Consider the following 23652-nt stretch of genomic DNA (forward strand, 5'->3'; position numbering starts at 1 on the left):
GAGTTGAAGGAATATGGTTCGCAGGCAATGAAGAGAAATCCCAGTGTGGCATGGGGCAAATTAATCTCCTGGCAATTATTTTCCCAGTCTATAAAATGAGGATAGTAACATAGTTGTCATCAAAATTAGGTAAGTGAATGTAAAATGTATGGTACTGTCCCTAACTCTTTAATGCACAAAAAAGCATTACTTTCTTTCCACCACCTTCCTTATTGGGACACAGATCAGAACTCTAGCAGCTGGGAACTAAGCAGTGTCATATTTTCCTAGCATTAAGCCTCTCTGCCTCTTAGACTTGGAGTATAAGGAGGTATAAAACAGGTTTGGGGTACAGATTTTGAGAAATAAAATCTGAGAATAAGTGTAATACAACCCTCTGACATTCTTCACAGTTCAAAGTCGACTTTTCAATAATCCCCCTCTCACTTTCACAAAGGATTTCCTGGGACTTCCCTGGTGGTCCAGCAGTTAATACACTCCCAATGCAGGAGGCCTGGGTTCGATCCCTGGTCACGGGTTCAATCCCTGGTCAGGGAACTAGATCCCACATGCCACAACTAAAGATCCCGCATGCCACGACTAAAGATCCCGCGTGCAGCAACTAAGACCCGGCACAGCCAAATTAATAAATAAGTAAATATTTAGGGGGAAAAAAAGGAATTAATTTGCTAGGGTATTGATCCTGACCCCTGTTTCACTCATCTGATGCTACCAGTTCATCCAAGCCCCATAAGCCTCACCAGAGCCCTCCTGCCCCATCTTTCCCCCCCAGACTTTTGGTCAAATCTCTCATTGTACCCATAATAGACAGGTCTGATGCCCCTATCAGACTTGGAGCCTTTCCGCAGTGCCCATGTCTTTCACATCACATCTCCCAAACTATGGTACAGAGTGAGTAAGCCCTGAGAAATTACGCTGGAATAAATTTTCTCTGAAAACTTGGAGGGCAGCCTGGTGCTGAACTCAACAACTTTAAAATGCTCAGTCCGCAAAAATGGACTTAGTTATTGTGTTAGGCACTATGGTGTTGTTTTAATGTCCTTGACATCTAATTACTCTTTCAATAAACAACCAGTGCCAAGTATGCGCTAGGTTGGGAAAAGAGGGGCTATAAAGAACACCTCAGGGCTCTAACCTCGAGGCCGGTTCACACGCAGCAGCCTTGCCGCGCCGCTCCTGCGCCCCCAAGTGGGCTCCCCCGGGACTTCCGCAGCTCAGGAGCGAACCTCAGCGTAGGGAGGGGCGGGCCCGTCAGCCTTTCGGCACACCCGATTGGCCAGGCCTGATGACGTCAGTGGGCGTGGCATCGGCCGGAGCCGACCTCAGGCCAAGTGCCCGCAGGGGGGATGGCCTGCACGCGGTAGGGGGCGGGCTGTGAGAGAGGGAGCTGCTTCCGGGAGAGCCGCCCCGCCCCCACGTGGGCCCTGGGAGACTAGAGCGCGCGGCAGTGCTGGCGGGAGTGGCGTCTCAGATTCCTTAGGGAGGCAGGTGAGTGGGGACTGGACTCGGGGAGATGGCGGACTTGGAGGCAGGGACTGTGGCATCAAAGTCTTGTGTCCCCAGACCCAGACTCTGCTGTAATCCACAAGCGCTGGCGGTGCAGCCGGGGACGGAGTCACTCTGGGACTCCTATTTAGGCTCTTAGAGGTAGATTGTCCTGCTGCAGCGGGGTTGAGGTCTCTGCGTGGCCGTTGCCCTTGGGGACCCGGGTCTGGGCTCCGAGTCTCCTGGCTGGGGTCCATTCCCTTGGAGACCGCTTGGGTAGTCTCCATCAGTGGAGAGCCCGAGGTGCCTCGCAGGATGGGGGAGGGAGGGGCAAACAATAACAGCCGCTCTGTGCTAGGATTGTACATAAGTTACATGCATTGGCCCATTCAGTCTTAACAACAGCCCATTGAGGTCTGTTCAAGTCCTTATTTACCAGATGAGGATTCTGAGGTCAGACAGCTGGAAGGTGACAGACACAGGATTTGAACCCACATCTACAGACTCCAAAACCCACACCCGTAACCCTCATGCTGCCAACTGCAGCCAGGTCCGGAGTCACCGTTCTGCCTCTTTCCTCCCTCACCCCCTTCACCCAGAGCTCTCCAGGAGCCCAGCTCCGCTGATAAGCAGCTTTGAAATCTATACTTAAAGTATCAAGGGGTAATGGTGGACATTGAGGACTTCTCTGCTGGAGACCTGGATTCCTCCCCGAGATCTGCCACTGACCCCCTGCAGGATCTTGGACCAATGTCAGCCCAGTATCACCATCATTTCAATAATTTAGTCAGCAAGCTTTAAGGAACCTATTCGTCAGTATGTTCTAGGAATTTGTGGAACTGCCTGATTCTCCTTTTAGCTCCAGAGGAGATTTGGGCTCTTCAAAGCCAAGTCAAGGCCTGGGTCTCCTTCTCTTTAATCCCTGTTCCTAGCACTGGGGCAGGCCCAGGGTAGATATTCAGGAAATGCAGTTTGAATAAACAGGTAGCCAGTTGGCTCCTTTTCAGAACTGCCTGACAGCTGCTGTCCTGGGCCCTTCTGGGGGTTTGGATTTCTCAGCCCTGGCCACCTTCTACCTAGCTGGCCTTCCCCTGCAAGTGGCAGAGCCTGCCATCGCTGGCAGCAGCTCACAACCCTCTGTGCCAAGACCACAGCCTCTGGAATCCTCAGTGGAGCACACCATGGGGGGATCAGGCCCTGCATCTCTTCTCAGCCCCTCCAGGTGGTAGTTCTCAGGGCCCAGCTTAGGTTACTTCCAAGTTGGAGAAGTTACCTTCTAAGGAAGGAGATACTTTCACAATCAATCTGAAATTTTACTTATCCCTCAGTGTTGCCTGTTCCATGAAGCCATCCATCCTTGATTCCCAGAGACACAGGTCCCTCCTATAGCATATAGTCCACCCCTCTACTGTAGCATCTGTATGGTGACTATTTCTCCTTCACCACATAAGCTGCTGGAAGGCAAGGACCCCACCTCAGATATCCTGGGAGACCCTGTGGCCCATCCAGGTTTGAGTGAAAGTTCTCCCTTCTGGGTGTGGTGCAGAGGACACAGCTGTGATCCACTCCAGGAGGTCTTGTCAGCCCACTTCTTCTCCTAATGATAGTAGCTGCATATTTACTGAGCGGCTACTGTGCCAGGCATGTACCTCTTCACTATCTCTGATCTTCTCTGCAGCTTTGCAAGTTTGATAGTATCATTCCCATTTCATAGATTACGACGAAATGAAGATTCTGCAACCTTGCCCAAAGTCATACACAGAGCACAGAGCAGACCTGGGACTGTTTGACCCTGAAACATTACTCTTTCTGCACTGCCTGCTACAGGCTTCCAGTTAAGCTAAGCTGTTCTGCATCCCATGGTGACTTACCCTTGTCTTCAGTGTGGTGTCACAGGATTTAAGCTGTGGCTTATGGGCTCCCTTAATTTGAGAGAAGTGCCCCTTCCAAGTATGTGAAAATCTTCCAATTTTTCAGGGACTTTTGGCAAAGCAAAACCTCCACCTGGATTTGGCTCTGCAAACAGAGAAGCACCTCTGTTGCTCAGGGGGTGTTGTTCTACTGCACAGTTCTTTGTTTATTGGGGCTTCCCTGGCAGTCCAGTGGTTAAGACTCCACGCTTCCACTGCAGCGGGCACGGGTTCGATCCCTGTTCGGGGAACTAAGGTGACACGTGGCACAGCAAAACAAACAAACAACAACAACAAAAAACAGATGTTTGTTTATTAAGCATGTATGTAACAGAATGACTACCTGTGGGGCAGGTGACAGGCCCTTGAGTAGAAGCCAGGAGACCCATGGTCAAGCCCAGCTTTGTACCTGACTCGCTGTGGATGTCAAATAACTCCTGTCTTCTGCACCCTACTTTCCACAGCAGAATGTAAAAGATTAAACAGGGTTGGTGATTTTCAACTTTTAAATTTTTTTCAGCACTAATACCCATTTCTCAAATCTCTCTCTGAATCCTAAAATTAAAAAAAAAAAACAAAAACCAGATAAAAGTGGAACTGCCCTAGTAAGGCCTCCCCCTCACCACTCTCTAACCCCCACCCCCAAACCCCCAGTCTCCTCCGGGTGAATTGGACTGCAAGGCCCCTAGGCAGCCCTGCCCTTTCGCTTCTGATAAGCAGAAGGCATTTGCTTCCTCAGCCTTCTAAAGTAGATGTGGGTTTGAAGCCAGTGGAATGCAGCTTTGGATTCCAGAAGCTGGGGGCCTGCTGCTATAAAGGTGCTCTGGAAAGTGAGTTAGAGACCCAAAGACCTACCTTCAAAATATGATGTGACTCTAGAATGACGTTGAGCAAGTCAGTTAACCTCTCTGAGCCTCCGTCTCCTTATCATTAAAAGTTAGAACAATTCTCTGCAATTAAATGGGATAATATATATGTGTAAAGTACCTAGGGCCGTGCCCAGCACACAACATACACTCAGTATATTTTTCTCTGATACCCTCCATCTGTCCAAGGCAGAGATAGTATAGGCAGAGCAACGCCTACTGGATCAAGTGTTTATCAGTAGTATGGGGTATGGTAGGTAAAACCCTGCACTCATTGTCTACAACAAACTCAAATTCTGGCTCAGTCACTAGCTGTGTGGTCTTGGGCAAGTGACTTAACCTCTCTGAGCTGGGCTAATCCTTGGCAGACCTAAGAGCAAAATCTTGCACAAAATGGGCACTCAGGACTTTGTATCTGCTAAATGATTGCTCATATGGGAGTTGGGACATCTTTGGGGAGGCCTGGCTTGCCCCTGGGTCAGATGATGTGGCTGGCCCAGGGGTGTGGTGGTGGAGTGGCTCCTGTGTGGCTCCTGATAACCCCAACCCCGCCAAGGAGGAGGATCAGATGAAACAGGCCCCTGAGCTAGTTGGGAGGGAGCCCAGGGGCCTGGGAGGCTGGAGGACAGGGGGAGGGGAAGGCATCATCAGTGTACTGAAGGACCCCCACCAGGCCCAGAGAGTGTGCAGCCGTGGGTAAGTCCCTGCCCCTCTCTGGGCCTTGAGGTCCCATTCATACAAGGAGAGATTGGTGGCGCTTTGTTTTCCCCCTACTTGGCTGTTAGGCACCTCCAAAAGGAAGCGTCTAAAACGGAGCTCCCCACCTCCTCTCTCTCCAAGCTCACCTCCCCCCGCCCTCTTCCTGCCTGTCCCTGTCTCCGCTGCCCTCCAGGTCAAGCAAGCTAGCGCATCCGCCCCAAGAGACTGCCTCTTGGCCGCCTTAGGATGGCCCCTCCTCCCTACCCCTCTCGCCCCACAGCCTCTGTCCTCCTCTGCTTCTAGTCAGCTCTGCTCAGGATGCAAGAATTATCTTCCTAAAGCCAGGCTCTGAGCAGGCCCCTGCCCCGCCCCCTGCTCAGAAATCTTCCCCGTCCTAGGTCTGGCCACCCCTCCCCTCCAAACACACATCCTCGATTGCCTCTTCAGTCCTCAGAGCAGTCCACAGCCCGTCCTCCTGGCCCCTTCTTTCCCCTCCGGAGGGAACATTCTCCCCTTTCCCTCTGCCAAGCCGAGCCCACTCATCCTGCAAAACCGAGTTCTAGTCCTGTCTTCTTCCAACAAGCTTCTGACCTCCTAACTCACATTGGAAGTCATGGTTCCTTCATGGTAGGCTCGGCCTCTCCGAGATGCACTCAGTCAGCCTGATCCCCTGGGACTGCGGTGCCAACTGGATGAGAAATCATGTGTGCGAGTGCCCAGCGTGGCCTGGCACATAGTAGGTGCTCAAGAAACAAATGTTAATGCCCCAGCTTCTGTCTTACACCCCTTATTTGGCATTTAGGGCATATTGTCTTGTACTTCATGTGGGTAAATGTATTTACTGTGTGGCAGAGTGCTGTGCAGGAGGCAAACATGAACTAAGTGTGGACCCTGCCCTGCAGAAGCTCTGCTTACTGGGACGAGATAAGATAAGGTCACAGAGAACTGGTATATAAGAGAGACTGTGATCTGGGCAAGAAGAGATGCTGCAGGGGAGAGGGAAGGAGGGGCCGCCTGGTGGACAACCTGGTAGGACTTGGGGATGGGGAAGTTGTGGAAAGAGCACCAGCCTCCTAGGGAAAGAGGGTGAGCGGAACGCAGCCAAGTGTGCTTGGGGAGCGGCAGGAGGCTCTCGGGCTGGAAAAGCAGCCTCCGTGGCCACTCCACAGGCATGTCTGTCTGTCTGTCGGCACGGTGCGATTTAATCCTCTTAGTGTGTGTCCGTGTACCAAGGGGTTAACAGTTTTCCCCTAGAGGTAGAATTACAGGAAATTTTTCTCTTTTTGCTTATCTGTACTTTTCTAAAATTTCTGCCATGGCCATGGACATTGTTCATGGAATAGGCAAAGCTTAAGTGGTGGCTAGATCAGGGCTTCTCATAGTAATGTCCAGTCCATCCTAGACTGATTCTTTGATAAAATGCAATGAAAATGAATTAATAGAGACATGTTGTTTTAAAAAAAGAGACCAAATAAAATACAAACCCAGATTTTATATTATTAGATTCAACTTGCTCTGGAAGTTTCTGAAGTTTCATGAAAGTGCCTATTTATCTTGGTGCACACCGGCAGGGATTGGTGAACCCCACTAGGAGTAGCACTGGGGTAGAGAGCAGGGGAAGCAGGAATCTGGAAAAGCCTGCGGGTATGTGACCACCTCCGGGTTCCAGGGACCACGTCTCATGCGCCTCTCGTCGCCCTCACAGAGCTGAGCACGAGGCAGACCCCCAAGAGCCCTCAGTTCCAGCCACCCGGCTGCCCTCTGTCCCCCCTGCCCACCATGCAGCCCCAGTCAGTCCTGCACAGCGGCTACTTCCACCCACTACTTCGGACCTGGCAGGCAACCACCACCAGCCTCAGTGCCTCCAGCCTCATCTACCCCATCTTTGTCACGTGAGTCCGCAAATGAGCCAGGTCTCTGATCGGCGGGGGGTGGGTTGAGTGTGTGTGCATGCACGTGAACAGAGCAGGTGTCTGTGTTGCGGGGATAAAGTGGGGCTGTCAGCTTGGAGCTCAAGGTATTGGAAGTGGCCTACTGGGTTAAGGACAGCCATTAAGAAAAAAACAAACCTTGAAGAGAATACAGTCTTCCCATTTGGAAAATAAAAATAACCCTTGCCTTTTTCATCCTGAGTTTTTGCAACAAGACGGAAGCCGAGACGATGTTTTGTTGGCTGTAAAGTACTGTGTACATGTCAGAGGTGGCAGTCATGATCAGTCATGATAGCACAGCTGATACATATTGAGGGCTTACTGTGTCCCAGGTACTAGTACGCTAAGCACCGACGTATATTATCTCATTCCACCCTGACAGTATTCATATGAGAAAAATACGGATATTATCCCTTAGAATGTCATCTCCACGAGGGCAGGGATTTTTGTCTGTTTTGTTCACTGTTGTGTTGCCAGAGCCTAGAACAGTACCTGACACATAATAAGTGCTCAATAAATATTTGTTGAATGAATGAATGAATCGACCCAGGATACAGGTGAAGGCCCTGAGGCTCAAAGAGTACCATTTGGCCAAGGTCGCCCAGTCAGTAAGTGGCTGGGATAGCAAGCAAGGACCTTCTGATCTCAGTGTCCAAGTTCTTAACCACTTGACTCCTTCCTAGGAGTACTGTTCTTTGAGTACAGTTGCTTGTTGTCACTGTTATTCTTGTTGTTCCTATTATTATTTCAGGCCCTGGGCTTGGCCAGGCAGGGGAACCAGACACTGGATCCCATCTTCCTTCCACCATCTCCACCTCCATATTCCTTCCGAGTTTCCCAACCATCTCTCCCAGTCACCCCCTCACCACTGGCCCTTCCCACAGCTACCAATCCATAGCCCATCCCCCGCTCTTGCAGGGATGTTCCTGATGACAAACAGCCTATCGCCAGCCTCCCAGGAGTGGCCAGGTAGGAGACGGAGTGGGGAGGGCAGGGTTATGATGGAGGGAGCAATTTCACAGGTGGAGGTGACAGGAAGCAGAAGCAGACCCAGGAGGCAGAAGATCCAGAGAGGCTGACTTCAGCTCAGAAGGACTGTCTCGGGGGGGCAGAGTTGTTCCACAACAAAAGAGGCAGCCTCGGTCAGTAATGAGCTACCTGTCACCAGAGGCGCCATAGCAGAGGAACGCTGAACTTCAGATGGGAGGTCAATAACAGAACCTTGAAGGGGCCTTCCACAGCTGAATCCCATAGCTCTGCTACGTGGGGCCTCGGTTTTCCCATCTGTTTGGTGGGTGCATTCCTGCCCCTCCATGTACTGTGAGGCTTGAGCCCTCCTGGTGCCATGTGCACCTTGACACTTAACAGAGGCACAGGCCAGAGGCGTGGGGGGACCCTAGCCTGGGACCTGCCTCACTTCAGCCCCTCCATGCAGGTATGGTGTGAACCGGCTGGAAGAGATGCTGAAGCCCCTGGTGGAGGAGGGCCTGCGCTGTGTCCTAGTCTTCGGCGTCCCCAGCAGAGTTCCCAAGGTGACAAATCAGAGGAGGGGTCAGAGGGAAGGGGAGGGGGAGGCTGGGTGAGAATAAGCTGAGGTTGCACGCTGATCACACCCTCGCTCCAGCCTTGTGCTGGCCCTGGGGCCACCGGTGAACGGACACAGCCACTGCCCTTGAAACAGCAGCCATGTAGGATCAGGAAGCTAAGTAGGGCTGCAGCTCTGAATGGTCAAGTCAGGTTTCCCTCTGCAAAGTGGGAACGGTCCTCCCCGTGCCTCCTCGTCCAGGGGCTGTCGTGGTGATACAGGAGACGGCCGGGGCTGTGCCCTGGTGGCTGGCCACTGTGCCTCCCAAAGGCTTCCTGTGATTTTGTCCTTCCGCTTTGTCCTTCCTCTGTCCCTAGGATGAACGGGGCTCTGCGGCAGACTCCGAGGACTCCCCGACTATCGAAGCCATCCGTCTGTTGCGCAAGAATTTCCCCGGCCTCCTGGTGGCGTGCGATGTGTGCCTGTGCCCCTACACCTCCCACGGTCACTGCGGTGAGCTTCCCTCCTTCCACCAGCCCTGCTGCCACCAGCACTCCCACTGCGGTGGAGATGGGCCAAAGCCCGGGATGCTCCCCCAAACCCAGCTGTCTGTCCTGCAGGGCTTCTGAGCGAGAATGGGTCGTTCCAAGCTGAGGAGAGCCGCCAGCGGCTGGCAGAGGTGGCGCTGGCCTATGCCAAGGCAGGTGAGTGAGCCACCAGCAGAAATGGGCACCCCTGGGTTGGGGAGGTGGCAGGGTGGATAGGAGGGTCCCAGAGTTCTGAAGGCCACCCTCTGCCCTTTAGGCTGTCAGGTGGTGGCCCCGTCGGACATGATGGACGGACGTGTGGAAGCCATCAAGGAGGCTCTGATGGCACATGGATTTGGCAACAGGGTAGGGGCAGGGGTGCAGGCAGCGCGTGGGGAGGAAGTAAGAGAGCCTGGACCAGACCTGCCCCCGTGTCTGCACCTCGCACAGAGAAAGCAAGGCCCAGAGCTCCAGTAGGACTAGGACACACACCTCTACTTCCGGCCTGGGTCCTTTCTCTCCCTGTCACTTCACCCTGGGACATCTGGAGGGCTGGCTGAGCCGAGACCCCTATTATCTGCCCATAGGTATCAGTGATGAGCTATAGTGCCAAATTCGCTTCCTGTTTCTATGGACCTTTCCGGTGAGTGGGGATGGGCAGGGGTCTGCTGTTGAATCCCTGACCCGTTAACCCAAAGCTGGAGCCCACCCTGGTGTCTCTGCTTCCCAGGGACGCAGCTCAGTCAAGCCCAGCTTTTGGAGATCGCCGCTGCTACCAGCTGCCGCCCGGAGCACGAGGCCTGGCCCTCCGCGCGGTGGTGAGTGACCAGAGCGCCAGCCCCACCCGGCCTGTCCCCCTGTCACCTCGCCTCCCAGGCACTGCCCACACCGTAACTCATCCCTTAGGACCGGGATGTACGGGAAGGAGCTGACATGCTCATGGTGAAGCCAGGAATGCCCTACCTGGACATCGTGCGGGAGGTAAAGAACAAGGTGAGCACAGGGCAGAGGCCAGAGGGGGCTCGGGGAGATGAGAGTGTGTCCACAGATTCTGGGCCCTTTGATCGAGGGACTGCAGAATCTCGGAGTTGAGCAGTCTTCCCAGGAACAGGAATCCCCAGCAACCCCCCTCCCCCTCCCCCGTCCCTGTCCCCGCCCGGGAACCACTGTGGGCCTCTGCGCCAGGGCTCGCAGGAGCCTTTGAACAGTTCTGCTTTAACAGCTCGAGGATGGGCCAGGCCGGCAGCAGCAGTGACTCAGGGCTTGGGGCTCTAGACGGTCACACATTGAGCAGGGAGGAAGGGATACTCCCAGAGGCATGCCCACCCCCACTTCAACCTGCCTGCCCCCCGCTGCTTCTCCCCAGCACCCTGAGCTCCCTCTCGCCGTGTACCACGTTTCTGGAGAGTTTGCCATGCTGTGGCATGGAGCCCAGGCCGGAGCGTTTGATCTCAAGGCTGCTGTACTGGAGGTCATGACTGCCTTCCGCAGAGCGGGTGAGCAAGCAGGGGTGGGAGTTTTTGACATGTGCCGCAGGGACTGATAGGCACTTTGACCAGATAGGGAAATAAAGTCATGAGACAGCCTGGAGTCTCATGCCTGGAAATGCCAGAGATCTAGACAGGCTGGGGAAAAGACATGAAACCGCAGGACAGAATGTGGAACAGTGAAGTACGCAGAGCCCTCTGTTATTTTTTGGTTTTGAGACCTTGGCCAAGCCACTTCTCTAAGTTCAGTGTCCTTGCCTATGAACTAGGGATAAGATAGCTGGTGCGTGGTTGTCAGGAGGATTAAATGAGATGCTACGTGTAATTGGCGTATGCTTGTCACTTCATAAATGGGAGCTGGTTTTGTTGGTAAAGCATACAGCGTGGGGAGGGAACTCACAGCTTACCTGTTTCCCCCACTGTGCAGTCTTATACATTGGCAAACTGAGGCCCAGAAGGAGAAAATGCCTTCCCCGAGGTCACACAACGTACAGAGCTAGGACTCACCAGAACTGAACTCAGGCTTAGGTTGTGACACCCGTGGGCTGTGCCTCTTCATGGTAGCCTTCTTCCCACCCCCGGCCCTCATCTCCCAGAAGGTATTCCCCGAGCTGACGCCCTGCCCTCCCCCTGCTTCCCGCTCCTCTCCCAACACAGGTGCCGACGTCATCATCACCTACTACACGCCTCAGCTATTGCAGTGGCTGAAGGAGTGATGGAGAAAACGTGCAAGACCCAAGAACTAGAACTTTTTAACTCCTGAGCCTTGGAGAAGTGAAAACCAAAGTAAACGATGCTTTTGGAACTGTGTGCTCGTGCCCGCTTCCTGCTTACGCGCTGGCAGGCACCCAGAAGCCCTGGGTGTTTCTGCCAGAGTGCCACATCTCCCCACTCACAGCCACATCCTCATGGGCTCTCCTAGGCTTCCCTACCCCTCCCCTGGGTCAACCCTGAGGCTCACCTCTGCCACCCCAGCTCCTTCCTCAGGGGCGGCTTCAGCTTGAAAGCCACCAGGAATCAGGGGCATTGGCTCAGTGGGGCCTGGGAGGAAGGCTTGGAGCATTAAAGGAAAAGGAGGGCAGTTGAATCTTGGACCCTCAGAAGCTCTGGAAAGCTCGAGGCCTCTGGCAGCAGAGCTGGGCACACTGGGACTGAGGCTTAGATTGACACCCTGGGTTTAGAGTTGAGATTTGCTGCGATTCCACTGGAAGGCGATTCCCACACAGTTCAGTGCTTGCCAGGCTGCCTGAGATCTCCTGTTGTTCTCTGAGCCATAACCCCAGAGAAGAATTACTCATTAACGAGCAGAAAAGAATTATTCATTAACAAGCAGGAACACTGCCTAAGGATAGAAATTCGGAAGCAAAGAGAGAGTTCCTGACGGTTGGAGATGCCACCACCAAAAAGGATTTTTATTGAAGAGGTGTTTTTTGAGGAGGTCTGCTTTGTGCCCACACACAATGCTGGGTCCTGGGGGTATAGCAGGACAGACCTCAGCTTGTTTCTGAGTGGAATCTATACAAGGAGAACAGGGGTGACAGAAAACAACAAGAAAACAGACGAGGCAGTTATACATTGTAATAGTGCTTCTAGGGAAAGAAAGGGTCTGAGACAGAGAATAACAGATGATGGGCCTCACTTGAGAAGCCCTCCATGAGGTTGAGGGACAAGGAAAGACCCTTACAGAGGACAGAGGGAAGCAGACACCAGAAGCTGCGAGAATGACGGAGTGCACGGGCTCCTGCAGTGGGAGGGGCTTGGCAGGGCCGCTGGGAGCCAGATGAGGAAGAGGAAGGTGGGCTGCAGGACTGGAGGTTGGAAAGGTAGATCCTGCACCTTGTAGGAAACTTGGGTTCTATTTTGCATCTGATAGAAAGCCATCTGAAGGATCTTCACCAGGACTTGTATGTGTTCCAATTTCCCCCATTCTGCTCCTGTGAAAAAAATGGAGGGGTGAGGGGCCTCCCTCGTGGCGCAGTGGTTGAGAGTCCGCCTGTCGATGCAGGGGACACGGGTTCGTGCCCCGGTCCGGGAAGATCCCACATGCCGCAGAGCGGCTGGGCCCGTGAGCCATGGCCGCTGAGCCTGCGCGTCTGGAGCCTGTGCTCTGCAACGGGAGAGGCCACAGCAGTGAGAGGCCCACGTACAGCAAAAAAAAAAAAAAAAAAAAAAAAAAAAATGGAGGGGTGAGCCAGAAAAAGCCTGGTCGGGACCCAGGTTGGTGTCCCTGGTTGGTGACCTCCTGGAGCAAAGACAGTGGCCTGGACCAGGGTGGTGGCAGTGGAGAGAGAAGGAAGCAGGATATATTCAGAATGCATTCTGGAGATAGAATAAGAAGATTTTGCTGATGCTTTCACATTGGGGGGATTGAGGGAGGGAATGGGAGGCAACAGATGCCTTCATGGGTTTCTGGCTTGGGCAGCTGGTTTCCATTCATTCTGAGGGTGACGTGACGTAATGTTTCCCCCCAGTGAAGGATCAGGCCCAGCTAAGGAGGTGCCAGTTTGTAAGTCCACCTGCCTGTCTGCAAAGTGACAGAATCCCAACTCTAGAGTCAAAGCAAGGTTAGTTTGGATGTTATAAAATTTGGAATTACATGAGTCAGAAGCAGCTCCCCTCTAACTCCTGCTAGTTTTCCCCAGAGCTGTGGCCGACTTAACTGAAGATCTGAGCTCATTCTGTCCTCAGCCTTTGGGACTTGAAGAGTCACCTAGAGGCCCGAAACATTCACGGGAGATCAGCCATTGATGGGCCTCAGGGCTTGGGCCACACCAGACCCTTCCGCCACCTTGGTTTCTTGGCTTCCTGGCCCCTGGCCCCTGAGCTCATTTCTGGTTAGTGTAGAAGGGAGCATCCTTCAAGGCCATCCTACATTCATCATTGCCAAGCACATATGGGGGGCTGGCTCTGTTCTAGGCACATGGAGATGGGAGATAGACACTGCCTTTTAGGTACAAACAGCCCTCAGGGAGCACATAACCGTGTCGAGAGCCCCCAGGGGTAAACTTTGAGTGGAGTGATGATGAGTCTTCCTGAGGAGAACCAAGAGGCGGACCTGTTACCAATGATGTGACAGGTGCTGTGAAGGCCACACCTGGCCTGACCTGGTTTGAAGATCAGAAAATACTTCCCCTAGGGTCTGATATTTAAACCTAGACCTGGAGAACGAGCCACCAAGCTGAGACATGTTTAGGGAAGGGCATTCCCGGCAGAGGGAACCCTGGGGCTAAAATGAGCTGGAAGGCTGGCGTGGCTGGAACACAGGGAAGGATGGGGAAGAGAGGCCTGAACTGAGCAGAGAGACACCAGGGCCAGAGCGTGCCGGGGTTCAGAGGCCATGCTGAAGGAAGAGGGAGAGCCTTCTCATGATTCCCGGAGAAAGGGAAGCCATCTGAAGGCTTTACTCAGGGGAATGAGTGGCTCTCGATTTGCATTTTATAAAAGCATTTTGACAGCACTGTGGCAAAGTGCAAATAAGAAATGTGGCCTAGACCGAGTGGTGACAGTGGGGATGGAGAAGGGAATGGATTTAGAAGGTAGTTTAGATGTCAAGGACGAACCTGGCTTGAGCTCCTGGGTGGCTGATAGGCCATTTACTGAGGTGGGAAAGCTTGGAAGGGGAATCCTAAATTGAGCTTGGGTTTGCAATGAGGAAGCTCTATCGACAGAGTTTATGTGACTCTCCCAAGGCCACTCAACAAGTTTGTGGCAGAACTGGGTCTAGAACCCCAGTCACCAAAAACAGCAGAGCTGGGATTTGAACTCACAGAGCCCAACTCCAAGGCCTCTACCCTTACCCACTGTGCCATACCACCTCCTAATAAACTAACAAAATTATGGCCCTAACATTATGCTATTAGTAGTTCCAGTAGTGGGGTTGCCTTCAGGCATCATGGTCTATGTGAGTGGCACCCTCTGGAGTCAGGACTCGGCACCTGAGGTACCAGCCTCCTGTCTGCTCCACCCCCACCCCTCTATGCTTTGTCTACAAACGCAGTAATGACCAGGCAGGCAGCTGGAGGGATCTGGGTGGTCCTGGGGGGCCTGGCTCCTCCATAGTCCCCGTCTCCTGCTGTGTGCCTTCTTCTTGCTAGTCGTAATTTTATCTTCGGGCAGAGAACTCAGTTTTTAACGATCAACAAGGCATTTTATTCTCAGATTTCCAGGCATCTGGTGAGCATTAAGGGCCTCTCTCAACAAGATTTGATTTTTTTATTTCCCTCTCAGATGTGCTAGCGTGGGCGGTGGCTGGTCTCTGGGGCATCCTGAAGGCCACCGCAAACAGCCGACACATTCCATCGTCCATCTAAGACCCCTAAAACTGGGCTTCCCTGGCGGCGCAGTGGTTAAGAAGCCACCTGCCAATGCAGGGGACACGGGTTCGAGCCCTGGTCCGGGAAGATCCCACATGCCGCGGAGCAACTAAGCCTGTGCGCCTCAACTACTGAGCCCGTGCTCTAGAGCCCTTGAGCCACAACTACTGAGCCCGCGTGCCACAACCACTGAAGCCCGCGTGCCCTAGAGCCCGTGCTCCGCAACAAGAGAAGCCACCGCAATGAGCAGCCCGCGCACCGCAACGAAGAGTAGCCCCCTCTTGCCGCAACTAGAGAAAGCCCGTGCGCAGCAACGAAGACCCAGAGCAGCCAAAAATAAATAAATAAATTTATTAAAAAAAAAAAAAAAGGTCCCTAAAACTACCTCAGTGGGCCTATGGTTGAGGGTCCCCCAAAACAACAGGCATTTTAACCAAACATTTTACTACCAATTTCCCAACTAGGGAAGGGGGCGTCCTGACCTATTATATGCCCCATGTGGACTCTGCCGGCCAATTCCACATATCAGGGCCTGTGACTTATAACACCCTATATTCTGCATTGTTCTGGGTACTCTTGGTTGCCAGTGACAGAAACTTAATTCAGTAACAAAAAAGGAAGTAATTGGTTTCTATAATTGGGCTGTAATAAGGTCAAGTGTAGCTGGATCTAGGGTCAAAGGCTCTCCTGGAGACCTCTGTCCCTTCCTAGCTCTCAGATGTGTTTGCCTCAGCTTGGCTTTATTCTAAAATGGGCTTTTGCCACTTAACAGCACATGATCCTTAGATGGTCCTTAATCCCAGAGAAAGATCCTTTCTATCCCATTATTCACATAGCAAATCTCTGGAGGTCTCTGATTGGTTCTGCTCAGGTCACATAACCAGCCTCTCCGTTCAGTCCCTATAAACAATGGAATGGGAGATGTGGCACCATGATTGACAAGGTCTCCCTCCTTACACGGAAGGCTGGTGGGATCTCAGGGCTTTTGCACCTGTGGTCGTCCCCTTTGCCAGGAATGCTTTCCCCAAAATCCGTATGGCCGTTTCCTTTTCATTGTTAAAATCTTGGTTTAAGTGTCACGTCCTCAAAGAAACCTGCCCTGACACCCAATTTAAAGTCATTCCCCCGTCACCCTGTGTTAGTCAGGATTCAAGTGTAGTAATTATAACAAAAGCCAAAATAACGGTAACTTAAGATGGAAATACGTTTCTCTCTAAGTAGTCCAGGCTATGTCAGCTATATGGGGTGGTGGGTCACGGCTCCTGCCTCGTTCTTCATCCTCAACACATCTCCGCTTCTATCTCGTGATCATAGATGGAGGGTCCAGTTCCCACCATCAGGTCCTCTTTTCAGTCAGGTGAAAGAGGAGAAGGGCAAGAGGGCATGACGCTTCTTTACAAGGGCCCAACCTGAAAGTTGTACACACCATTCTGCCCTTGTCTGAACTTAGTCACAGGGTCACACCTAGTTGTGTAAGGGAGGCTGGAAAACAGAGCCTGGTGGGGCAGCCCTGTACTCAGCTAAAACTCAGGGGTTCAATTACTAAGGAAGATGGAGAGAATGGATATGCAGGCAAATGGCCATTCCCAACACATGGAGTTTCTTGTAATCACCGAAACAGTGCTCAGACTATCAAAGTAAAGAGGTCCTTAGTAACCTAAGTAACCACTTAGGTTACTAAGTAACCATTCTAATTCTATAGATGAGAGACAGACTCAGAAAGGGGACTTGTCCAAATTCACACAAGTCAGTGGCAGACCAAGGCTGGATATAGGTCTCCTAACTCCAAGCCCAGTGCTCAAAAGTCAGGGAGGGATTGCAAGGGGTAGAGGTGAGGGATTGCTTTTAGAGGGACTTTCTCCTTTTATGTATTACCTTAGCTTGAAGTGCATTTTTATATTCATGTATTTTATCTAACAAGGATATATTCATGTGTTATTCATGTAAATTAAGTGAAAACTTGGCCAATACACATGAAAAGGTTTTATCTTCACTAGTCAACGGAGAAATTAAACTTAAAACCATAATGAGATACCACCATACATCTATCAGAATGCCTAAAATTTTTTAAAAAATAGACAATGCCAATTTTTTAAAAATTAATTTATTTGGGCTTCCCTGGTGGCGCAGTGGTTGAGAGTCCGCCTGCCAATGCAGGGGACACAGGTTCGTGCCCCGGTCCGGGAAGAACCCACATGCCGCAGAGTTGCTGGGCCCGTGAGCCATGGCCGCTGAGCCTGTGCGTCCGGAGCCTGTGCTCCACAACGGGAGAGCCCACAACAGTGAGAGGCCCGCGTACCACAAAAAAAAAAAAAAAAAAAAAAAATTAATTAATTTATTTTTGGCTGCATTGGGTCTTCCTTGCAGTGCGCGGAAGTTGTGGTGAGCGGGGGCTACTCTTCATTGTGGTGCACGGGCTTCTCATTGCAGTGGCTTCTCTTGTTGTGGAGCACGGGCTCTGGGTGCGTGGGCTTCAGTAGTTGTGGCACGCGGGCTCAGTAGTTGTGGCTCGCGGGCTCTAGAGCGCAGGCTCAGTAGTTGTGGTGCACAGGCTTAGTTGCTCCACGGCACGTGGGATCTTCCTGGACCAGGGCTCGAATCCGTGTCCCCTACATTGGCAGGCGGATTCTTAACCACTGCGCCACCAGGGAAGCCCAACAATGCCAATTTTTGAGACTGTGGAGCAAGTGGAATCTCACACGACTGGTACAACCACTTCAGAAAACTTGCCCCATCTACTGAAACTGGACATACACATATGTATAGCCTAGTGATTCCACATCTAGGGATTTACCCAACAGAAATGTGTACACATGTGACCAAAAGATGTGTGCAAGAATGTCCATAGCAACATTTTCTAATATTTGTAATAACCAAAAACTGGAGATAACCCAAATGCCCATCAACAATAAAATGTGGGGTATTCATATAATGGAATATCACAGGAAGGAGAATGAATGACCTGTAACTACTCAAAGCAACATGGATGAATCTTACAACTAAAATTTTGAGCAAAGGAAGCAAGACAAAATAGTGCATGCTGTATTGTTCCATTTAGATACAGTTCAAAGACAAGTATAACCATGAATTTAGCAGTCAGCGTAGTGGTTCCCCTTCATGGGAGTAAGTGACTTGGAGAGGACAGGGACACCAGGGTTCTGGAGATGTTCTTTTTCTTGGTCTTGGTGCTGACTGCATAGGTATGTTCACTTCGTAAAAATTCAAGGACATATACACTTCTTTGCACTTTTCTCTATGTATATTTTAATAAAAGTTAAAAAATAAGTAAATGAAATTTGATCTTTTCTTTTTTTTTTTTGGCCACGCCACGCAGCTTGCAGGATCTTCCCTGACCAGGGATTGAAGCCGCACCCTTGGCAAGCATGGAGTCCTAACCACTGGACCACCGAGGAATTCCCTAAATGAAATTTTAAAGAGAGAGAGATGTGTGTGTGGTGGGCCCAGCCTGGGTTTACTTAGTGCTTTTGGATGAGAATCTCAAGGAAAAAGCCCTCATGTAAGAAGCTTGGTTTCTCAAAGAGAAATAACCTAAGCCAGCAGCCAGTATTGTGACAGGCCAGGTCCCTCCAGGAGCAATCACCAGGCCAGAGTCCACACAGGGTAGATCACAGGATGAAACCCCCTAGGAATTTGTCATCTGCCTTAGGAAGGAAACTATACCCAGGAAGTGGACCCATTTTTGAACTGACGAATCAAAAAGAAGCTTGTTTCAAAATAGCAGGACCTCTCATTGGCTTTCCTGTGACATGTAAGGCTCCCTTTTCTCAGCTGAAAAAGTTACTCAGAGAAAGAAAGGCCTGGAGTCAGGCTCTCCCTTGCCAGCCAAGATCTGAGACTCTGACCTTTGTGTTTCCTCACAGGCCTGAGCCCAGTGAGGGTAAGGCAGTTCTGAATGAAATGAACAGACCAGCCTTGGCATATAGAAGGATGTGTTGTTTTTATTTTTAAAAAAAAGGGGGGGGGGTGGAGGGAAGGAAGAAAGAAGATTGCATGCATATTTGTGTGCTCCTAGAAAAATGTCTGATAGCATAACAACCAAAACTGCAGCAATCCCTGGGAGGTGGTTGGGAAATGGGGAGGCCATTGCCCTTGCTCAGCTGTACATGTCCTTAAGCTTCACCTGGCTGCCATTCAGATCTTTTGCTCCTCCCCTAACTGGTTCATCCAAAGAGGTCCCTCGTCACTGCTCATGAAACCATTGTTTTCTACCTCCATAGCGCTTACCACTTCTGAAATCTTGATTTTTGTCTGCCATGCCATGTTGCATGAAGGCAGGAACCCCGTCTTATTTCTCGCTATATCCTCCGTGAAGAACAGGGTCAGGCACAGAGTAGATGTTCAATAAGCAGTTAGTGAATGAATGAGGTTGGGCTTTTGCTTTTCACTTTGTACACTTTGTATTTTCAAACGTTTTTGAGATGAACGACAACTTTTTTTTCATCAAAAGAAAAAATAAATCAGCAGGTTACTGCAGAGGACTCTACCCTCAGCAAATTGTCTTGGGTTAAGACAGGTTTCCACCTGAAAGCAATTCCCTCCTAGTACCGACGGGGAACTCAGACCAGAGAGGGGCAGCGCCTTGCCCAAGTTTACCCAGCACTCAGCAAGCCAGACCGGGACCCAAATTCCCCCCTCCCAAATCAGGCTGGTTACCTCCGGGGAGTGGGGGGCGGTGTCCGGATCCTTGGGAGGAGGAGTGGGTCTTCAGAAGGGGCAGAGAGGGTCACGGAAGGGACGGGGAGGGCAAAGGAGCACGGTGAGGGGGGACTAGAGTTCCGGGTTGAGGAAGGCGAAGGTGCAGCGGGAACGAGCGGAGAAGCCAGAAAGAAGTGGAGGGGGCGGGGCGGGACGAGGCGTGGCGTAGGGGACGGGGAGAAGCGTAGGGGGCGGGGCGAAGCGTAGGGGCGGGGCGGGGCGAGGCGAGGCGGAGGGGGCGGGGCGAGGCGAGGCGGAGGAGGCAGGCGGAGGAGGCCGGCGGAGTGCTGGGACACGGGAGAAGAGGGTCGCCGCTGAGCTGCTGCCCCCTTTCCCGAGCGGGCGTGCGGCTGCGGCTTCTTTCTTGACCGGCTTCCCCGCGAGGCAGGTGGGTCGTGTGCCCCGGGGACTGGCGCGGGAGGTTCCGCTGCATACCGCAGGGGTAGAGATGTCGCTCTAGCAGAAGGCTACCTGGACTTTGGCCTCACCGAACCCTGGAGGTGGGGAGGGAGAGTGAGCAATTCAGGCCTGCAGCCGGAGGCCCCAACTTCGGCTTCCAGAAATGGAAAACGCTGTGGGCCCTTTGTTCTAGTCTTAGCTATGCCAGTGGCTCCCTGCGTGACTCTGGACGAGTTCCCGCCCCTCTCTGGGCCTCCGTCTACCTATCTGCAAAGTGAGAGGGTCTTTGGACGGGTCTCCCTAAGTTCCAGACTGACTTAAATTCATTTCCTTGATAAACTTCCTCTAGGGCTTGTCCCCAGATTCACCAGCCAAGTCCGTCCCTCAGCAACAACTTGGCAGCACTCTGAACTCTGGCCCCTCAACTTTTAGCTGAACAGGTTGCATGTCTGGAATCAGTTCCGTCTGGGGCAAGAAGCTGCGTCCAGCCTCTAGACTTTAGGCTGAGGAATTTGTTTTCTGTGCACTGGGTCAGTAATCCTTCACTGGCTCTCCACCCAGGCAGGCGTCATCATCTGGGGCTGAGAGAGGCTTTAAGACAGGTAGGAACAGGCTGCTCTGTCCTGCCTTTTGTCCTGGGCTGTACAGGTTCACTAAAATCAGATTTTTTTTTTTTTTTAATCCAAGTACGTCTAAGCAGTGGAAGGGAGTACTGGCCAGAGAATGTGGAGGTTTGGGTTCTAGTCCTGGCTGTGCCGCTGGCTGCCTGTGACCTTAGGCGAATATCTGCCCCTCTCTGGCTCAGTCTTTCCCGGCTGAACAGTCAAGGGGTGGCTCAGATGGTCTGCAAAGACTCTGCTGTCTTTCATATTCCGAACAATAGTAATAGCAGTCATAATAATTGTTTCCTTAGCTGACCTACGAGGCCCTGCCTGAGCTGGCCCCTATCTACCCAAAGCACCAGACTCCTTGCCCTGCCTCAGGGCCTTTGCACTTGCTGTTTCCAGTGCCAGGAATATTTAATCATCTCCATTTCCTGAATAGGCTTTCTCAGATCTCCACTGACGCGTCACTTGCTTAGGAAGTTCCCCGACAACAAAGACTAAATCGGGTTTCTGGATTGATATCCTTCCTCATGGTACATGCTGTCTTCATTTTATGCTTAAGTATTCATGTAGTTCTTTGTCCGATAGCTGTATCCTCTGTTCTTTAATGCCTGTGCATGCCATGAGGCCTAGAAATCTGTCCCTTTCCCAACATCTAGCACATAATAGGTGGAGTGAACAGATAATCTCATTTAGTCCAACAGTCTTACGAGGTTGAGTCACTGTGCTCTTCTTACACATGAAGAGACTGGGCTTCAGAGAGTGACACTCTTAGGGTCACACAGTGAGTTGGCAGTGTCAGAATTTGAACCCAGTCTGTCTCAGACTCCGAGGCCTGAACTTCCACCTCACTTGCCCTCACACTCCAGGATCTTCTGCTGTGAAGACGTTACCTAAGTGCCAGCAGATCTGACCCACGAAGCCTGGAAAGAGAAGACCATCAGGTTGTTGGGCGCGGTGCCGTCCAGCTCCACCTCCCCTAGAGGCCCCCGGACCTGAGGCAGAGGTGGAAGTGGGGTGGCCTGGCCCCCCTCCTGCAGACCCATGGCGCGTCGGCTCCAGTTACAACTGCTGACGTGGGATGTGAAGGACACGCTGCTCAGGCTCCGCCACCCCGTGGGGGAGGAATATGCCGCCAAGGCCCGGGCCCACGGGCTGGAGGTGGAGGCCGCGGCCCTGGGACAGGCCTTCGGGCGGGCATATAGGGCTCAGAGCCACAGCTTCCCCAGCTATGGCCTGAGCCGTGGCCTCACCTCCCGCCAGTGGTGGCTGGATGTGATCCTGCAGACCTTCCACCAGGCAGGCATTCGGGATGCCCAGGCTGTGGCCCCCATCGCTGACCAGTTGTACGAGGACTTCAGCAGTTCCCGCACCTGGCAGGTGTTGGAGGGGGCTGAGGCCACCCTGAGGGGGTGCCGAAAACGAGGTCTGAGGCTGGCAGTGGTCTCCAACTTTGACCGACGACTGGAGGACATCCTGGCGGGTCTTGGTCTGCAGGAACACTTCGAGTTTGTTCTGACCTCCGAGGCTGCCGGCTGGCCCAAGCCCGATCCCCGCATTTTCCATGAGGCCTTGCGCCTTGCTCAGGTGGAACCGGCAGTGGCAGCCCACATTGGGGACAGTTACCAATGTGATTACAAGGGAGCACGGGCCGTGGGTATGCACAGCTTCCTGGTGGCTGGCCCTGAGCCTTTGGACCCTGCGGTCAAGGATTCTGTACCCCAAGAACACATCCTCCCCTCACTGTCCCATCTCCTGCCTGCCCTTGACCGCCTGGAGGGCTCACCCCCAGGGCTTTGAGCCTGGCGAGGGAAGTGGTCAGGCCCAACAGACACTGGAGACAGGGAGCTCCTTCCTTCCCTGAGATCTGGCCTTCACCCCCCCACCCCCCGCAGCCTCCATAATGCATTCCGACTATAAAGCAGTGAATGCGGGGCATTCAACCCTGCGCCACTAACGAGCTCCTGGTCTCTGAGATGCTTCATTCCTCACACCTGTGTCCATTTTCTACCATGAGTCCCCCCTCACCTCCAACAAGATTCATGAGGGCCCAACTAGCTTCAAAACCAACACTTTCAAACTTTCTTTTTAGCAGCAGGGCCTTTCGTCATGGGAGAGCTTATGTGGAACCCCAACATGCAAATCAGGAAAAATGAGAAACTGCTAGGGTTGAAGCAGAGGTCCTGGGGCCCTTCATTCAGGCCCTGAAGCCTCTGCGACTCTCCGCTGAGAAGCCTGAGATCAGAGCTTAGTACCTGCGGGTACTGGAGTTCTCATTTAGGCGTGTCTCACCCCGAAGCCCATTGGCTTGACTGCGAGGTTACAAGTAGAATGGGATCCATGTCACACGAGGCATAATGCAGTGGGGATCCAGGGAGAACAGAGAAGGTGTCCTAAGGATGGCGGTCCTGAAGGGCGCCCCAGTCATAGGAATAGCTTGGGGGTGGGAAAGCACAGGGAACAGGGACTGGAACACGAGGTGGCAGGAGTGCAGGGAATATGGGGGGAATCACTGGAGATTGAAGTAGGTTAGGCTTTTAAAATTCCATGTCTCTTCCTGCCTTTCCCCCTTCACACACCTCTCTACGTCGTATTTACTGGACACCTGTGCCTTGCCCAGTGCCAGGCACAGGGGGTACCACAAGTAAAAAGCACACAAACAGGCATACACAGTGTATGTTCTGGTGCCAACAGGCAGGGACGACTCTGAGTGGACCCTGAGCTGGGGGTGGCCTGTAGATGGGCAGAGGGATAAGAGGGGCATTCCTGGCAGTGGGCGCACAAACTGTGGACTGAAGACTGCTGTGGGGAGTTGGACTGGTGGTTGGGGGAGCATGGCCTGGGGGCCTTTGGGTGCCAAGTAGAAGAAATTGGCTTTGACCCAGGTTTGAGCAGAGACTGTGCCCAGGCAAAGGCAGGGAAGCTCTTCTCAGACTTGGCCGAACCTCTTGTGGGTCTGTCTTCCTTGGGCTTGGTGCTGAGGCCAGGCGACCCAACATTAATTCCCAACTGTCATGCAGTGAGGAGATGGGTCATGAGCTGTGGTTTCAGAGCTGCAAGGGCCTCAGAAGTCATGTCAACTGAAAAAGTTGATTTGATCCACCTGGTGTTTCAAGTAAATTATTGAGCAAACTGAAGAGTGGGGAGGGCTCTGTCCCCCATCTTTGTTTTTGTTTTTTTTGTGGTACA

General features: G+C 52.4%; 2 protein-coding genes across 6 annotated transcripts; both read left to right on the top strand.

Moving 5' to 3' along the window:
- Nucleotides 1–1324: 1324 nt before the first annotated feature.
- ALAD (aminolevulinate dehydratase) lies at nt 1325–14744 on the top strand. Of its 5 annotated transcripts, XR_009541519.1 has the most exons (13): nt 1325–1488; nt 6666–6852; nt 7810–7860; nt 8327–8423; nt 8794–8929; nt 9037–9120; nt 9221–9309; nt 9531–9586; nt 9674–9761; nt 9850–9936; nt 10310–10439; nt 11088–11216; nt 14658–14744. XR_009541519.1 is itself a non-coding variant. In XM_060154559.1 (12 exons), exons 2-12 carry the CDS (start codon nt 6740–6742, stop codon nt 11144–11146), a joined length of 990 nt encoding a protein of 329 aa, XP_060010542.1. In that variant the 5' UTR covers nt 1325–1488; nt 6666–6739; the 3' UTR covers nt 11147–11240. The 5 variants fall into 5 exon arrangements, 4 of the variants coding, with proteins under 4 accessions (XP_060010542.1, XP_060010543.1, XP_060010545.1 ...); XM_060154559.1 differs by lacking the exon at nt 14658–14744 and having other exon boundaries at nt 11088–11240; XM_060154560.1 differs by lacking the exons at nt 7810–7860; nt 14658–14744 and having other exon boundaries at nt 11088–11240.
- A 4970-nt stretch (nt 14745–19714) lies between these two features.
- On the top strand, nt 19715–22420 carry HDHD3 (haloacid dehalogenase like hydrolase domain containing 3). The gene is made up of 2 exons (XM_060153331.1): nt 19715–19847; nt 21333–22420. The coding sequence occupies exon 2, from the start codon at nt 21508–21510 to the stop codon at nt 22261–22263; it is 756 nt and encodes a 251-aa protein (XP_060009314.1). The 5' UTR covers nt 19715–19847; nt 21333–21507; the 3' UTR covers nt 22264–22420.
- Nucleotides 22421–23652: the final 1232 nt, after the last annotated feature.

Source organism: Lagenorhynchus albirostris, chromosome 7 (assembly GCF_949774975.1).
Source record: "Lagenorhynchus albirostris chromosome 7, mLagAlb1.1, whole genome shotgun sequence".
NCBI lineage: Eukaryota > Metazoa > Chordata > Mammalia > Artiodactyla > Delphinidae > Lagenorhynchus > Lagenorhynchus albirostris.